General features: G+C 34.4%; 2 protein-coding genes across 2 annotated transcripts; both read left to right on the top strand.

Moving 5' to 3' along the window:
- The first annotated feature begins 2,858 nt into the window (after positions 1-2,858).
- LOC141608165 (F-box protein CPR1-like) lies at positions 2,859-3,791 on the top strand. Its single transcript, XM_074427528.1, has one exon. It carries the CDS (start codon positions 2,859-2,861, stop codon positions 3,789-3,791), a length of 933 nt encoding a protein of 310 aa, XP_074283629.1.
- Positions 3,792-9,371: 5,580 nt separating this feature from the next.
- Positions 9,372-12,980, top strand: LOC141605909 (auxin-responsive protein IAA27-like). The gene is made up of 5 exons (XM_074424837.1): positions 9,372-10,146; positions 10,970-11,199; positions 11,812-11,953; positions 12,208-12,269; positions 12,612-12,980. The coding sequence occupies exons 1-5, from the start codon at positions 9,746-9,748 to the stop codon at positions 12,632-12,634; spliced, it is 858 nt and encodes a 285-aa protein (XP_074280938.1). The 5' UTR covers positions 9,372-9,745; the 3' UTR covers positions 12,635-12,980.
- The last annotated feature ends 649 nt before the right edge of the window (positions 12,981-13,629 follow it).

Raw genomic sequence — 13,629 nt, 5'->3', positions numbered from 1 at the left:
CTCTCAGTTTAGTGAATATGATAGTGTAACATAATGAATATGTATTAGGTACTATGATATTCATCATATAACACTATTATATTCATTTTGAGTTTAGTGAATATGATAGGGTAATTTGATGAATATATGTAACTTGGTGTGATATTTACCCTAAGACACAATTATATTCACTTTAACTTAAATGAATATGATGATTTATTTTGATGATTATGATTCATAAACTTGATAAATTTGAGTACAAATAGATTAAAATTATGAATTTCATGAATTTGATAAGATTTTAATAAACTTGTAAAATTTAAAAAAGAAGAACAAACGTAGTAACGTACTGTATGAAGATGTAGTGGGTAGTTATTTATTTTTTTTCCCTCTATAACCACCATGAGAGTATCCTGCTCCCTACTTCTGGGAGTAGGATATAATTTACCCATTTCAACCGGATTTAGCAGGTTAAAAATTAGCTAAGTGCAATACGAGAAGAGAGGAACAATAGTATTATTTACTGTGGGTTAAAATGGAGTTTGGAGTATTATGAGAAGACCATCAATAGTATGGATTATTGTTGTTAATTAATCCAAAATTATTTTGACCACCTGCCCATCTTTTAAAGAGACCTTAAAAAGCACTCAAAATTACAATTGCTTATTTTAATCACCCTCCCGATGGCATTTTCACGATTCTCTGCGAAGATTTATTAAGGACGATTGATATTCCTCGTTTAGTTCCTATTAAATTCTTTGTTTTGTATCTGGGCTTAGCCCCTCTTTCGCACAAAAAAAAAGACTTAAGAGGTAAGAGCACATGTATGAGTATTGAATTGTACCCTAAAAATGCACGGACACGAGTACATAATTTTTACCTGATATAATTGACTTGATTTGAAGGATTTGAACCATACCCAACCTGATTGCTAAACTAAGGACTTGAGATTGCCCTATCACTCGAATTGACATGATCAATATAACCCAAGCTGAATTTTAATTGATCCATATAGACAGATATAGTCCATCATCCGTAATAATTTATTGGGTTTTTTTTGTCAAAAACTACGTTATATTTAGGAGTATTTGTAAAAAGACTATCTTACATTATATTATTTTTGTTTTCTACTACCTTTGTTTTCTTTATTCTTGGTCAATAACTACATACGCTAAGAATTTAGACAAATTTGGTCAGTTTTCCGGCTTAAACCTATCTCCCTTGACTCTTTTATGTTTTAATCTTGCTTAGGCACAATTTTGGGAGGTCGTAATGTACATACGGTTAACTTCAGTAGATGTTCGTAGTTATTACTGAAATGTAAAAACATAAATTTTGCTTATATAAAGTTAAATTGGGGGGTTGGACGCAGTTGGTCATTGTTGTTTGATGTTATCAAAGTCATGTGGGATAGGTTAATGTCGCTAAATCGATCAAATCTCGCCATAGTTTCAGCACAGGTAGTTTTTGACCAAAAAAAGAGAAAACAAAAGTAGTCTAAAGCAAGAAAAATACACAAAAATGATTACGCATCTGAGTTAGTACCTCAGACCATGTAGTTTTTAAGCATATACACATTTTTTCTGAGCATATTACCATTTATAAATATAATTTTTGAACAATATTTATATTTTTCTAGTGTAATGTTTTAGTAAATGTGCTCAAAAACTTTATATTAAAACAGAACTCAAAAACTTTAAAATAAAACTTATAAAATAAACAATAAGAGATACTACCTCAAATATATAGTCTATAAACTGAGAAAAATAACATAAGGCAGTGTTTTCACAAAAAACCGGTAATATCCGAAAATAACTAAATCACATAACTCTAACATAAGAAACCAAACATTTGCTCTTCCTTGTACCACTCCAAAAGAAACACACAATTAAGTCTTAAAGCAACAAAATTTTCTCTCTCTAGTTTTCTCTCCCCCTTCTCTCTAACTCCCACCACCACCCATCAACCCCATACCATGTCGCCGGGGATGGGGTCTCTCAAGACCTTTCTCCGGCGACCCGTCTCCTCTCTTCCGATTAACCCTCATCCCCTTTCTTACCCACACCCGGTTCTGGATCGTACGGGTCTGCCCGTTTCTCTCGGTCTGCGTGGTGTATGTGGGTTGTTCGGGTCTTATCGGACGAGTTTGTTGAGGTGGTGTGGCAGGGTGGTGCTTGGATCTGGCGGTGTTGTGGGTTGGTAGGGAGACGGTGGTTTCCGTTTTTTTCCTGGGTTTCACTTTGTTTCCTTTATGTTTTTGTTTAATTTCCGCTTTCGTTTTTGTTTTGTCTCTCTTTCTGAGGGTTCTGTCCCCGTCTATCGGTGGTGTCCTTCTCTCAGTTTGAGAGCTTTCGTTTTTCAGTTCGTTTGCGGTTTTTAATAAGTCGAGAGAAGATCGGCGTTGTTATAGATCGTTATATGGTTTTACATATTTTGTCCGATTCATGGCTACAATCAATCACGTCAGAAGAAATGGATACTCGTCAAGGAAGATTCGGAGACCCTCTTATGGATGAAAGCCTTTTGCGGCGAATCGATGATAGAGAGCTACATTGCGAGTGTTTCATTCTTTGAACAAGAATTTATTTCCTATGGTTGTAATCGATTTGTATCCGATTGAGCTTGACATGTTGTAGATGTCATATGACTTTTTATTAATGATAATGATCTTTCTCAAAAAAAAAAAAAAAAAAAAAAAAAAAAAAAAAAAAAAAAAAAAAATCAATCAGACATCAGTACATCACAAACACTAGTAGGGTTCCTGCAACTGCTTTCAGGTTTCTACCGGATCTTCATCCTTTACTTTTATCTACTTAATTACTAGTTTAGATCTTCAATTTTGTGTCTTTACAGTTTCTATTAGTTTAATGTTTGAGAAAATGGGTGACAAATACCCAAATAATTCTGACAAGAAACAAGTAATTGAGCAACAAAGCTACCTCTTTGATGATTTAATATTTCAAGAAATACTTACAAGATTACCCATTAAATCCGTTATTCGATTTAAGTCAGTTTCGAAACATTGGTATTCTACTCTTTCTTCTTCCGATTTCGCCAATGCCCACCTTATCAAATCCCCCTTTCCTCACCCTTCCGTTCCTATTGATACCTTGTTTATTATGTGTCGTAAGAATTGTTACATTTTTTCTTACGATGATGATCAAATTGCTGGTAATTCTGAGGATAATTTGGTCAAACTAGACGTCGAGTTTGGCGTCGAGAAAGATGAACTTGAACTTACCGGGTGCTGCAATGGGTTGGTTTGTTTAACCTCAAAATCTGGTAAATACTTCATTTTATGGAACCCGGCTTCTCGTAAGCTGCACAAATACGAGTCAAATGGGTATTTAAAGCATTTTGATGAAGCTGATAGAGCCGTTGTAGCTTCTGGATTTGGGTATGCATCGTCTGTTGATGACCACAAATATATTGGAATTTGGTCAGTATATCAAGGAAACACAAATAGTCAGTCTGTTTGTATCTTCTCTCTAAGGGAAAATAGGTGGAGAAAAATTGATTTTGGTAATGATCCTCTCTTTCTTTTTGGACACGGAGTGCATGTTGGTGAAAAATTATATTGGCTAGCTTATTGTAGAGGAATTACTGATTGTTTACTTGTGAGCTTTGATTTATTGGTTCAGCGGTTTGATGTAGTTGATACCAATTGGGATGAGTTGGACTTGTTAGGAGTTATGAGTGGGTGTTTGAGCCAGTTAAACTCTAATAACACATTTATTGATGACCCAATAATGCACATATTGGAACCTCCTGCAATAGTGAAATCTATTGGTTTACCAGATGGGTTGAAATGAAACCCATTCTCTCAAATGATCGGGTTTACAAAGACTGGCAAGTTTTTTATGACGGGGCCATCTAGTTATGATGGAGTGAATTTCCTAAGTAGATCGTTGGGGATAGTTGATACATGTGCTAGACCTATGAAATACACAATGCTTTTGAGGGTCAATGAGTCTATTGAGATTGCAAGATATGTTCCAAGCCTACTTTCGCCCTTTCCCATTGAGGGGCCTTCAGATGGATGGATACAATAATAGTTTCCTTGCTCCTTGGCTTGTTTGAAGTCCTTGAAGCTATGTAATAATACTAGACATGAATGGGAGATAGATGCGCTACGTTGTTCCCGTGCTCCTTGGCTTGTCTGAAGACATTGTATGTTTTTCCTAAATCTAAATTGCGTACAGTATTTTGACGGACTGTGTTGTATTTCTTAGATCCCATCTTATACATTTTCTTGCACTAGGTCTCTAGTAATGCTGATTAACCATTAATTTATCACCAGACCAACAAAATATGGTTATTGTCAGATGCTTGTGCATACACATGAATGTGAACGTGTGTTGGTTTGGAATGTGTTGTTTTTATGGTCTCTTATATGCTCTACTGTCACGGAGCATCAACACCGAATGTAAATGAGGAGGTATTTTACTAATTTTGTTCTTTTCTAGTAAGACCACTTTACTTATCGTGTCGTAGACTACATCAAGTCATCAACTGTTCCACCAAACTTTCGGGTTTGCTCTTTCATGGCTGCCAGTCATCAAGGCAAATGCCCCAACGATGGCAATGAACTCTGAAAATGTTGCGCCTGGACTTGCCTCATTTTCAAGTGAGTAGTGAGTTGTTAGTGGCCTTAAATCCCTTACTAAGGAGAGTTTTTCCCATGAACTTTGTTTGAAATGTTGTGACCTTTACTTGTCAATTGTATGATTTGGTTTAGGTGAGTTAGTATATAGCTCAAATTTCTTATGTTTCAGTTTTGTCGCGATTATGCAATATCGGAGGTGATACTAAGACCATTAGATTGTGAAACTCATGAATCATGATGTCCTTTGAGGTAATGATGTAGTTGATGGTGCAACATTTGTAATTTCATTCTGTTTTGTTATCCTTTTTGCTTTTCTGCAGTGAATGACATTCAGCATGGCAAGCCTTTTGATGTTCGATGAGATGATTCATATTGTGAGATTTTGCTGTAGATGTCCAGAAATTGCTGTAGTATCTACTATGTACCATACTCTTTCTGATTCTCTGACAGTACATGCATTTGCTGTAGATGTCCAGAAATTGACTTTTGTAGTGTCAGTTCAGACAGTCCCTCAGTACTCACCAACATTCATCACATTTTACATATGTCCTCTAAACCTGGGTCTCTAAGATGGTTGAGATTCCATAGGGTGCATTCTTGTGTCCCACATTATTTGTGGATGTGTTCTGCTCAAAGACTTGAGCTTTCGGATTGTCAGATGTTACAACTCACCTGTAACCCAGATTAGCCAATGTAATATCATTATCCCGACAAGATCAAACCTTAAGTCTTGGAAGCAACTATTAATCCTGTTGTTTTAGAAGTCTGTAAGTTTCGGTAAACTGTCCAGCCTTAATGAATGGACGATCTTAACATCCAATTGTCCACTAGTATACCAGGCATTGCAATGCCAGGGTGTCTGCACAAGTCAACCCTTTGTAAGTCGAGTAGTTGAGCACTAGTGAAGACTTTAACCCGAGAGTGCTGAATGGAGAGGGAGTATCTGCACTGGGGTATTCCACTTGAGTCTGACTTCTTGATCATATTATGAGCAGGCTCAATTTTTCAATCTCTCATCATATCACACACTATCAGACTTGCTGCACTTTCAAAATTCATACATATCAGTAACTCTAATCTGAATATTCAAATTTTCTCAGTGTTGTGTCATTTTCTTCAAAAAGTTCATTTAGTGGGAAGTGCATCAAGTTTCTTGTAAAGCACCACCACAATATATGTACTGTCCTTGGTTTAGGAATTAGAATCATTATGCAGTGTCTGAGTGTATTATTAGGGCCGGGGTAAGAAGCTGTTTTTCTCTACTTCACTATGTTTTTAATGTTTTCTCCCAACTTTTGAAATTCTAATTACATCTTTTAAGAGGTAACAAGAAAATAATAAAATGAAAGTTTGTCACTTTGGGTTACCGGTTTCACTCGAATGTCGAGCGAACTTTGAATTTTTGAGCATATTTTGTCGTCGTATTTACCTAAAATCTACTCTGTTTATAACATATATGGAGTACTTTATAAGAGCGTATTATTTTGTCTATTGGATATACCGTGTTCAAAAATGAATTAGGTAACCTAGAATTTTTTGATGTTTCACAACTTTTGTTATGGGTCTCATGGAATTGTTGATAAATTTTATTTTTTTATTATTGCTATCAAATTATTTTCTTCGTTAAATCGCTTTAGAAAAACAAGTTTTTTTTTTTTTTTTTTTTCAGTTTATATCTTTTTATGGCTTTATTTAGGACGATTTTCTATCATGTTTCCTTTTCTTTTTTCCCTATTTTGTAACTTTCTGTTTTTAAATTTATTTATGCAATCGGTCATTGGTAGTTCCCAAGGTTGATTTGTCTTAATCGGCCCCAATTCGTTTTGAATCAAAGCTTTAATATTGTTTGGGAATCATCTCTATGTATTTTCAACATGTAAATTAAAATACGCTCCTTCACCCTCCTTCATGGCCTTTGAGACAAATGTAGCAACGACGATGCTGTTTTAGAGATTGGTTACCTTAAGGTTAAAGGAATTATGTTACTCTAGAAGCTTAACGTTGATGTGAAGAAGAATCAGTCTATTTAACTCGTTCTTCTACTACTTTTTGATGAAATGCATGCACGTCGTTTCGAAATGTCTTACTTCGTGTCCTTATAACTACCGTTGTTATTTGTCCTTAGATGATAATAGTCATGTTGGTCTTGTTGACAATGATATATTGTTCTTGAGGGGAGGCTGTCATATGATAATAGGCCTAAAGTATGTTAAGCTCTTTAACGTACATGCTATATGTTTCCTTCTTTTGGGCAACTGTTACCTGTGAGTGTCGTCTTACCAATAATTGTACTGCTAATCTTTATTTAATTTGTCCCCAATCTTGGTTCTATTTTTGTGTAAAACATTGCCCTCGTGACATATTTTGTGTATCGAATGGTGTTGATATCATTATTGTTGTAATATTGTATGAATAGCCTTAAACCCAATTTTACAATACGTTCATCAGCGATTGAAGGGGCTAACAAGGGTCGTAGCATGCTCGTGTTTAGTTGTGGATTTTAGTATACTAGTTTCGCTTGCTTGTTGGAGCCTGAGATGCTATGCATTATGCTCTAGTTAAGGATTCAACTTGTATGGGAACTCGAGTTTAAGTCTCCAAGACCTGAATTGAAAGTTTATTTCTTCTTTTCTTACCTATTTTAGTTCATTGTCGTGCTTATTTTGAACTCATTTACTGTTTTACCTTTAATTAGTAACCTAGAATAGCATTTCTACCCCACCACCACTCTTCATTCCTTGGCCATTGAAGAACAAAATCATCAACTTCATTCAAGAAAAGTGTCACACTTGTATATCACCAACATCATTACATGAAAAAGAAAAATAACAATCAGTAAAAGTAAATTATTTTGTTACGCTTCTTTTTTGTGCGTAGATACTTATTTGAACCTTTGATGGAGTCGTATAAATAACATTTGAGCTACACAGTGGCGGAGTCGGGATTTTAAGTTAAGGGGCGAACAATTGAAGCAGGGTTGAATAAGTAATGACAAAAGCGAAATTCGAAACAAGTTCAAAAATTCAACTAAAAACTTTGAAAATTTTGGTTTTTCAGCGGAGGCGAGCGTCCCTGTTAGCCCCTCCACGCTACACACTAGATGTAGATGAATAATGGTGGTAGGGCTCACAACAGTTGATAATGTAGGGTGTGAAGTGATGTGCTGAAATTGAAATGGTGATAATGTTACTATTAGGGTAATGATTCTACTTATAGTGATTTTATTATTGCTATCAAGTATCAACATACACCTTTGTGTTTAATCAATCTATTTGCCCAAGTGTGCAGTGCATATAAGAATAAAGCCATCTCCAACCCCGAAGAATATGGCTTTTATTTCTTATCCTTGTCATTCATTATCTTTATCTCCATCAAGGGTGCATCAAAAGTAGAGGGTATCATTTTAATTTGGGTTTAGTTTAGCTTCGATTAAAACCTAAAATAACTCGTGTTTACTAAGTAGTTTGAGTATATTACTATATTTTATACATAATACTCCCTCCACACAACTGTTTTTATCTCATTTTAATAAAATACTCCTCACATATATTAGAGAAATGGGGTGAAATAGTTGTGAAGGGTAGTACTGCTTATTGATCATTTAGGGAGAAATGGAATAAAGTTATTCATCTATATTATAGTTAATGTTATCAACGTTTTCTCACATGTCAATAACATAAGAGTATTAAGGTTAAGACGGAATGTGATGTCAATTGGCTTAGTTGGTAAAATCATGAGAGAATAATTATGATCTGGGTTCAAACACTGTCAGCATCAAAACCGCTCTTGTGGCTTGATATTTAGTCAATAAAGTTGTTATTAGTTGTGCTTGATTTAAAAAATCTAGTACAGCCATAATTATTTTTATAAAATATATGATAAATAAGTAGATTGAAGCCCTCATTAAGCTAAAATTCCCACAACAACTATTTTTTCAAATTCCCCAACATGGTGTTATTATTTTCCATTCGACAATCAAAATTTGAGTCACTACCATAAGACTATTAAGCAAATTGATTGTGGGTGAAGACTGAAGAGTGAAGAGACCCCAAATGAGGTGAAAGTAGGAAACCCCACCACAACTTTTGGGACACTGCTCAAGGACACTTATCCTTTCTGTAGGCCATATATCAGTAGAAATCAGATTACTATGTTTTGTTGGCCTGGACCTATCTCCTTTTGACATTTTTTCTTTTAATTCTTAGATCTTGTATAACAAGAGTGAGTGTCGATCCTCTCCATTTTTTTTTTACCCCGAGGGTAGGAACTAGCAATGTATGAGTACTAGAAATTAGAGTTACACTCCATTTGAAGTGGATCATGCTCACCTTAGTTGTGCTGACAAGTGGTAAAAGAAAATTAATCAGAGTAACTCTTCATTTGAAGCGGATCTATCAATGAGATTAATCTTTGGTTTTAGAGGTAGATTTATGAAAGAAGTAATACTGAACAATGAACATGACCTCTATCAATCAAACATTTTCATAATAAACTTGTTACTTCTTATTTTTGACGAATGACATTAGTTTTCATTCATTTTCAGATGCAGAATTACCAATTATTAGTCCACTTACCTGTTTTAGTTCATTGTCTGTGATATTTTTTTATGTTTCTGATATATTTAGTAAATTTTGTTACTCTCTGCACATGAAGTTGTAACAATAAATTTCAGAAGAAAAAAAAGGAGTATTTTTAAGTGTTTCTTTTAAAAGAGAAATGTTGATTAAAAAAAAAAAAAAAAAAAAAAAAACAAATTTTTAAGTCTTATGACCGGGGTGGATGTAGCACACGCTCTATATCCCAAAAAAATAGTTAAAATTATTGATTTCTACTACCCAAAAATCTCTGAATGTAAGACTTTAACAAAGATAGTAAACTGCAAAAAGAAACTTTGTTATCCCAAACTTTCATTTCTAGCTCCACCCGTACTTAAGAGTCTTATCTACATAAGCAACTAACTCCTCCAAAAAATATGACAAAATATTTAGAATTTTGAATCAATTTGCTCTTCTCATACTGTCGTCACTCAGACTGCACAACACATCAGAAAAACATTCCTGAGCAACAGCAACCTACTAATTACTGTTAACTACCCATCCATCCAAACATTCCCATAAGTTTCTTTTTATCTTACTCAGACCAATTTAGCTGATATTTTTAATGTCTATGCCCTTGGAAGAACATGGTTACAGAGGTTTCACAGAGGTTTCTTCAGCTGAATTAGCCTCTGAAAAAACCAAAACGTCACAATTAAGTGAGAAAAATGCAAGCAAAGGCCTAAACTTTAAGGCAACTGAGCTAAGGCTTGGGTTACCAGGCTCAGAATCTCCTGAAAGGGTAAAAGTTAATGATGGTTATGTTGGTAATGATGACTTTAGTGGTGTTAACCACGCAGTTAAACATATGGTTTCAGGGGCAAAAAGGGGATTCTCTGTAGCCATCAATGGAGCTTCCAGCAACTGGGTTTTGCTTAATACTACTGCATCTGAAGTAGCTGCTGATAATAAGATGCAGAGTTCTCCTGTTTCTGTTCAGAGGACTGCTCCTCCTGCTTCTTCAAAGTAATCGTCTCGTCTTTCTGTTTGTTTGTTTATTTATTTATTTATTTATTTATTTATTTATTTATGTAATAATTTTAACTCGGTACCAAATTTATTGTTCCGACTTAACTTTATTGGTCAACTGATGTCCGGTTAGATTTATGGTAATCCCAAAATTATGGTCTCGTTTTGACTTTGATAGTCAACTTTGAATATTAATCTCTCCAAAATTAGTCAAGTAACATTACCACATTTGTCATGTTTAATTTTTCAGAACAACCATTCTCATACTCCCACTGTCCCAATTATTTGTTGTGTAGTTTATTCTTTGGGAGAGTTTTTTAATTACAGGTAACAAATGATTGAGACAGAGCGAATATTATTTTTTCAAAGTGGTAGCTATGGTATACAGAGATAATAGTCGATATTTCCATATTTTTGCATATGCCTTAGAATTTTATGTGATTGGGCCGAGTAAATAATACGTTCTTGCTTTTATCACGTCCCTTTAAAATTTTAGAATAGTACTTGAATTTTTTTGACTATAATATCTCTAATTGTTCGTTGGGGACATCAGACATGATATAATTAAGTTTGATTTATCAGATAATTATGCTATTACACATTATAATTTTGAAAATGTTATCAGAAGTGTATATTGTGAGCCAATACCTGAATTTGACTTTCTATGACTTAAAGAATAATGATGCATACATTGAGTTTAAATTTTTAACATTTTTGTTCTCAACTTTGTCCAATGAGGTCAGAAGGGAGTGTATTTTCTGTTTCCTATTCTACATTTGATGAAAATTTACTTCAATTGATGGTTATTATTGTTTATCAGGGCGCAAGTGGTAGGATGGCCACCAATCAGATCATTTCGAAAGAATTCTATGGCCATTACTGCACCAAAAACTGAAGGCAGCCAAGACTGCAAATTGGAATCTGAGTGTCATTACATAAAGGTTAGCATGGATGGCGCTCCTTACCTCCGGAAAATCGATCTGAAAACATATGGAAGCTATGTAGGTCTCTCCTCTGCTCTCGAAAAAATGTTCAGCGGCTTTACAATGGGTAAGATTCCTATGCATTAGCTTTCAGAAAGCTGCATCAAAGTTGCTCATTAGTTCTCTATCATTGTCAGTGTACGATTTTCTGATTGATCGGAGACTATCTAAAGATTCTTTTGAAACTTGGTGTTTTCAGCTTTAGGCACTGCAATAAATAGTTTCAAGGTGGAAAGAGTTCCCCCCTCAGCTTTTAGTTTACAAAATTTTGTAATTTTTGGTATTTTGCTCTGGAGAAAGTGTTCAAAATTTCTTGTCTAGGCCGAGACACCTACTCGCTACTCTCCACCAGTGTTGTCAAACCTTATTGTGGTGGTACACATCACATAGATGTGTCCTAAGTTTCCTTATCACTGTCTTTCAAATACCATGTTGAGAATTTCTGATGTCAGTTACATTATCAAGTGTTGAAATTACCTCGATATGGAAATGATTAATTAAAATTCTAATCATAGTCTCAGAAACATTCATCAAAAATTGTAGTTTACGACTTCACCTTAATATGGGCATGAGGCACTGGTCTAATTAACAAGAACAATTATTTCTCATCACCATGTGTGAGCAACTGGTGTTATAACTCTCTTAACTTATTTTGTGGGAATGTGGGGGTTTTATATAGGTCAATCTGGTAACAAAGGTCTCCCCTGCCTCGATGAAAGTAGTGAAGGTAGATTAATCAATAAACTTCAGCGTTCTGAGTATGTTCTCACGTATGAAGACAAAGATGGTGACTGGATGTTAGTCGGTGATGTTCCATGGAAGTAAGTATTTCTTTGATATCTTCCAATTTTTCTTTTCGGTCTGTTTATTTGATACCTACCTTTCTGTTCTGCCTGCTCATTCTTTCTGCTCACTACTTTTTCAATGTTTTTGTTTTTGATAAATATTGTGTCATGGTTGAAAGGGGACGACCTGTATGACATGGAGTGCATTCCCTTTAATCTATTATGTCTTGTCTTTATGACTTTGTTGCATGTTGTAGCATTTCTTAACATCGTCAATTATCTCCCTGCAGAATGTTCATAGATACTTGTAGGAGGCTGAGAATCATGAAGAGTTCCGATGCAGTTGGGTTAGGTATGTTTTCATCCCCTGCTGATTTAACAGAGTTATGCTTCTTCAGTTCTTTGTCCTCTTTTTTTGACATTACCGAACCTTATCATTTATCCCGGTGTTTCAAAGGCTCTTGTCAATTACCAATTAAGTGGTTCGATATATTTAGTCTTACTATTGTGGGAACTTTAGAAGCTATCACTGAGCTACTTCCTAATATAAGAAACACAAACGGTACAGTCAGTCAGTTCAAAACTTTTAGGTCACATGAAAATTATACTTTAGTGCAAGATTTTCTATTTTCAGAATTGTGTGCATGATGGTTAAAATTAATAAAACACTAATTGTATATTCTACTTAATGCAGCGTCAAGATCTAGCGACGACTAACTGAAATGAGTCATTTAACGTGAAACACAACCAGCCAACGATCACTTTCTCGAAGGACAATACAGATGTAGTTCAAGGTATGCAAGCTGTATGATGTAGTTCAAGGTATGCAAGCTGCTGATGCTTCGCGGTTGCCTAGCTATTTGGAAAATTCGTTCTCAAAGTTTGGGACTGAATTGTATGTACAAAACATAACTCTTGGGTATGTGTATCCAGTTGTACCTTTGGTGTTTTAGACTTGAGTATGTATGGTAATGCTCTTATTTGACTGTAATATAGTGAAAACAAGTTTGTTAACTCAGAAGGTTTGTAATAGCAGATATAATACTTCATCTTGTTTAAAGACATCTTTAATGTCTGAAGTTGATAGATTGTTAGGTTCATATACCTATGATTAGACTCTTCTAATGGTGAACTAATTAACATATTAATTAGAGTTCCTTAGATCTAGTGCATGTATAACTAATTAAGAAATTAAATAAGAAAAACAATGTTCCTTACATTGTTATATGGCTCGAAATAAGGGCACAAATAAGGTCACCTTCCTTATTTGTTCTTGAGCTTAAATGTAATGGATGATCCTCCTTAATCCCAAATGTAGAGATCTCCTCTTGTTGCACCCAAAACAAATCCCTTAAAATAATATACTAATTAACTAGATTAGTGTAATTAAAGAAAGTTATACAAATTAATCTATATATATATATAAAAGAGAGTTTTTTCGAGCGATCTGAGAGCGTCCACATCATCAAAAATCAATTTAGGAAAGTATAATTTTTGATGTAAAAAATAAAGTGGAAAATCTTTTAATTATTATAATATGTATATTTCCTAAATTATATTCAAGTGATATTTCCAATTTTTATATCAAACTTTTACATTTCATTTTGCAAAAAAAATATCGTTAAAAAAATTATGAAAATAATATAATTAGCTTTGTGGAAAAAAATGCTATCATTAGAGTATAGATTTTATATTATTTGCACATATTAAAG

This window comes from Silene latifolia, chromosome 10 (assembly GCF_048544455.1).
Source record: "Silene latifolia isolate original U9 population chromosome 10, ASM4854445v1, whole genome shotgun sequence".
Classification (NCBI taxonomy): domain Eukaryota; kingdom Viridiplantae; phylum Streptophyta; class Magnoliopsida; order Caryophyllales; family Caryophyllaceae; genus Silene; species Silene latifolia.
The sequence above is the reverse complement of the archived record's forward strand: the minus strand, read 5'-3'. Positions and strand labels throughout refer to the sequence as shown.

Bases quoted from the DNA above. Each gene is read 5' to 3' on its own strand.
- LOC141608165 (XM_074427528.1), top strand. From the start codon at position 2,859: ATGGGTGACAAATACCCAAATAATTCTGACAAGAAACAAGTAATTGAG.
- LOC141605909 (XM_074424837.1), top strand. From the start codon at position 9,746: ATGTCTATGCCCTTGGAAGAACATGGTTACAGAGGTTTCACAGAGGTT. The intron at 11,200-11,811 runs GTAAGATTCCTA...GGTTTTATATAG, and splicing joins GTTCAGCGGCTTTACAATGG to GTCAATCTGGTAACAAAGGT. The intron at 12,270-12,611 runs GTATGTTTTCAT...TACTTAATGCAG, and splicing joins TTCCGATGCAGTTGGGTTAG to CGTCAAGATCTAGCGACGAC.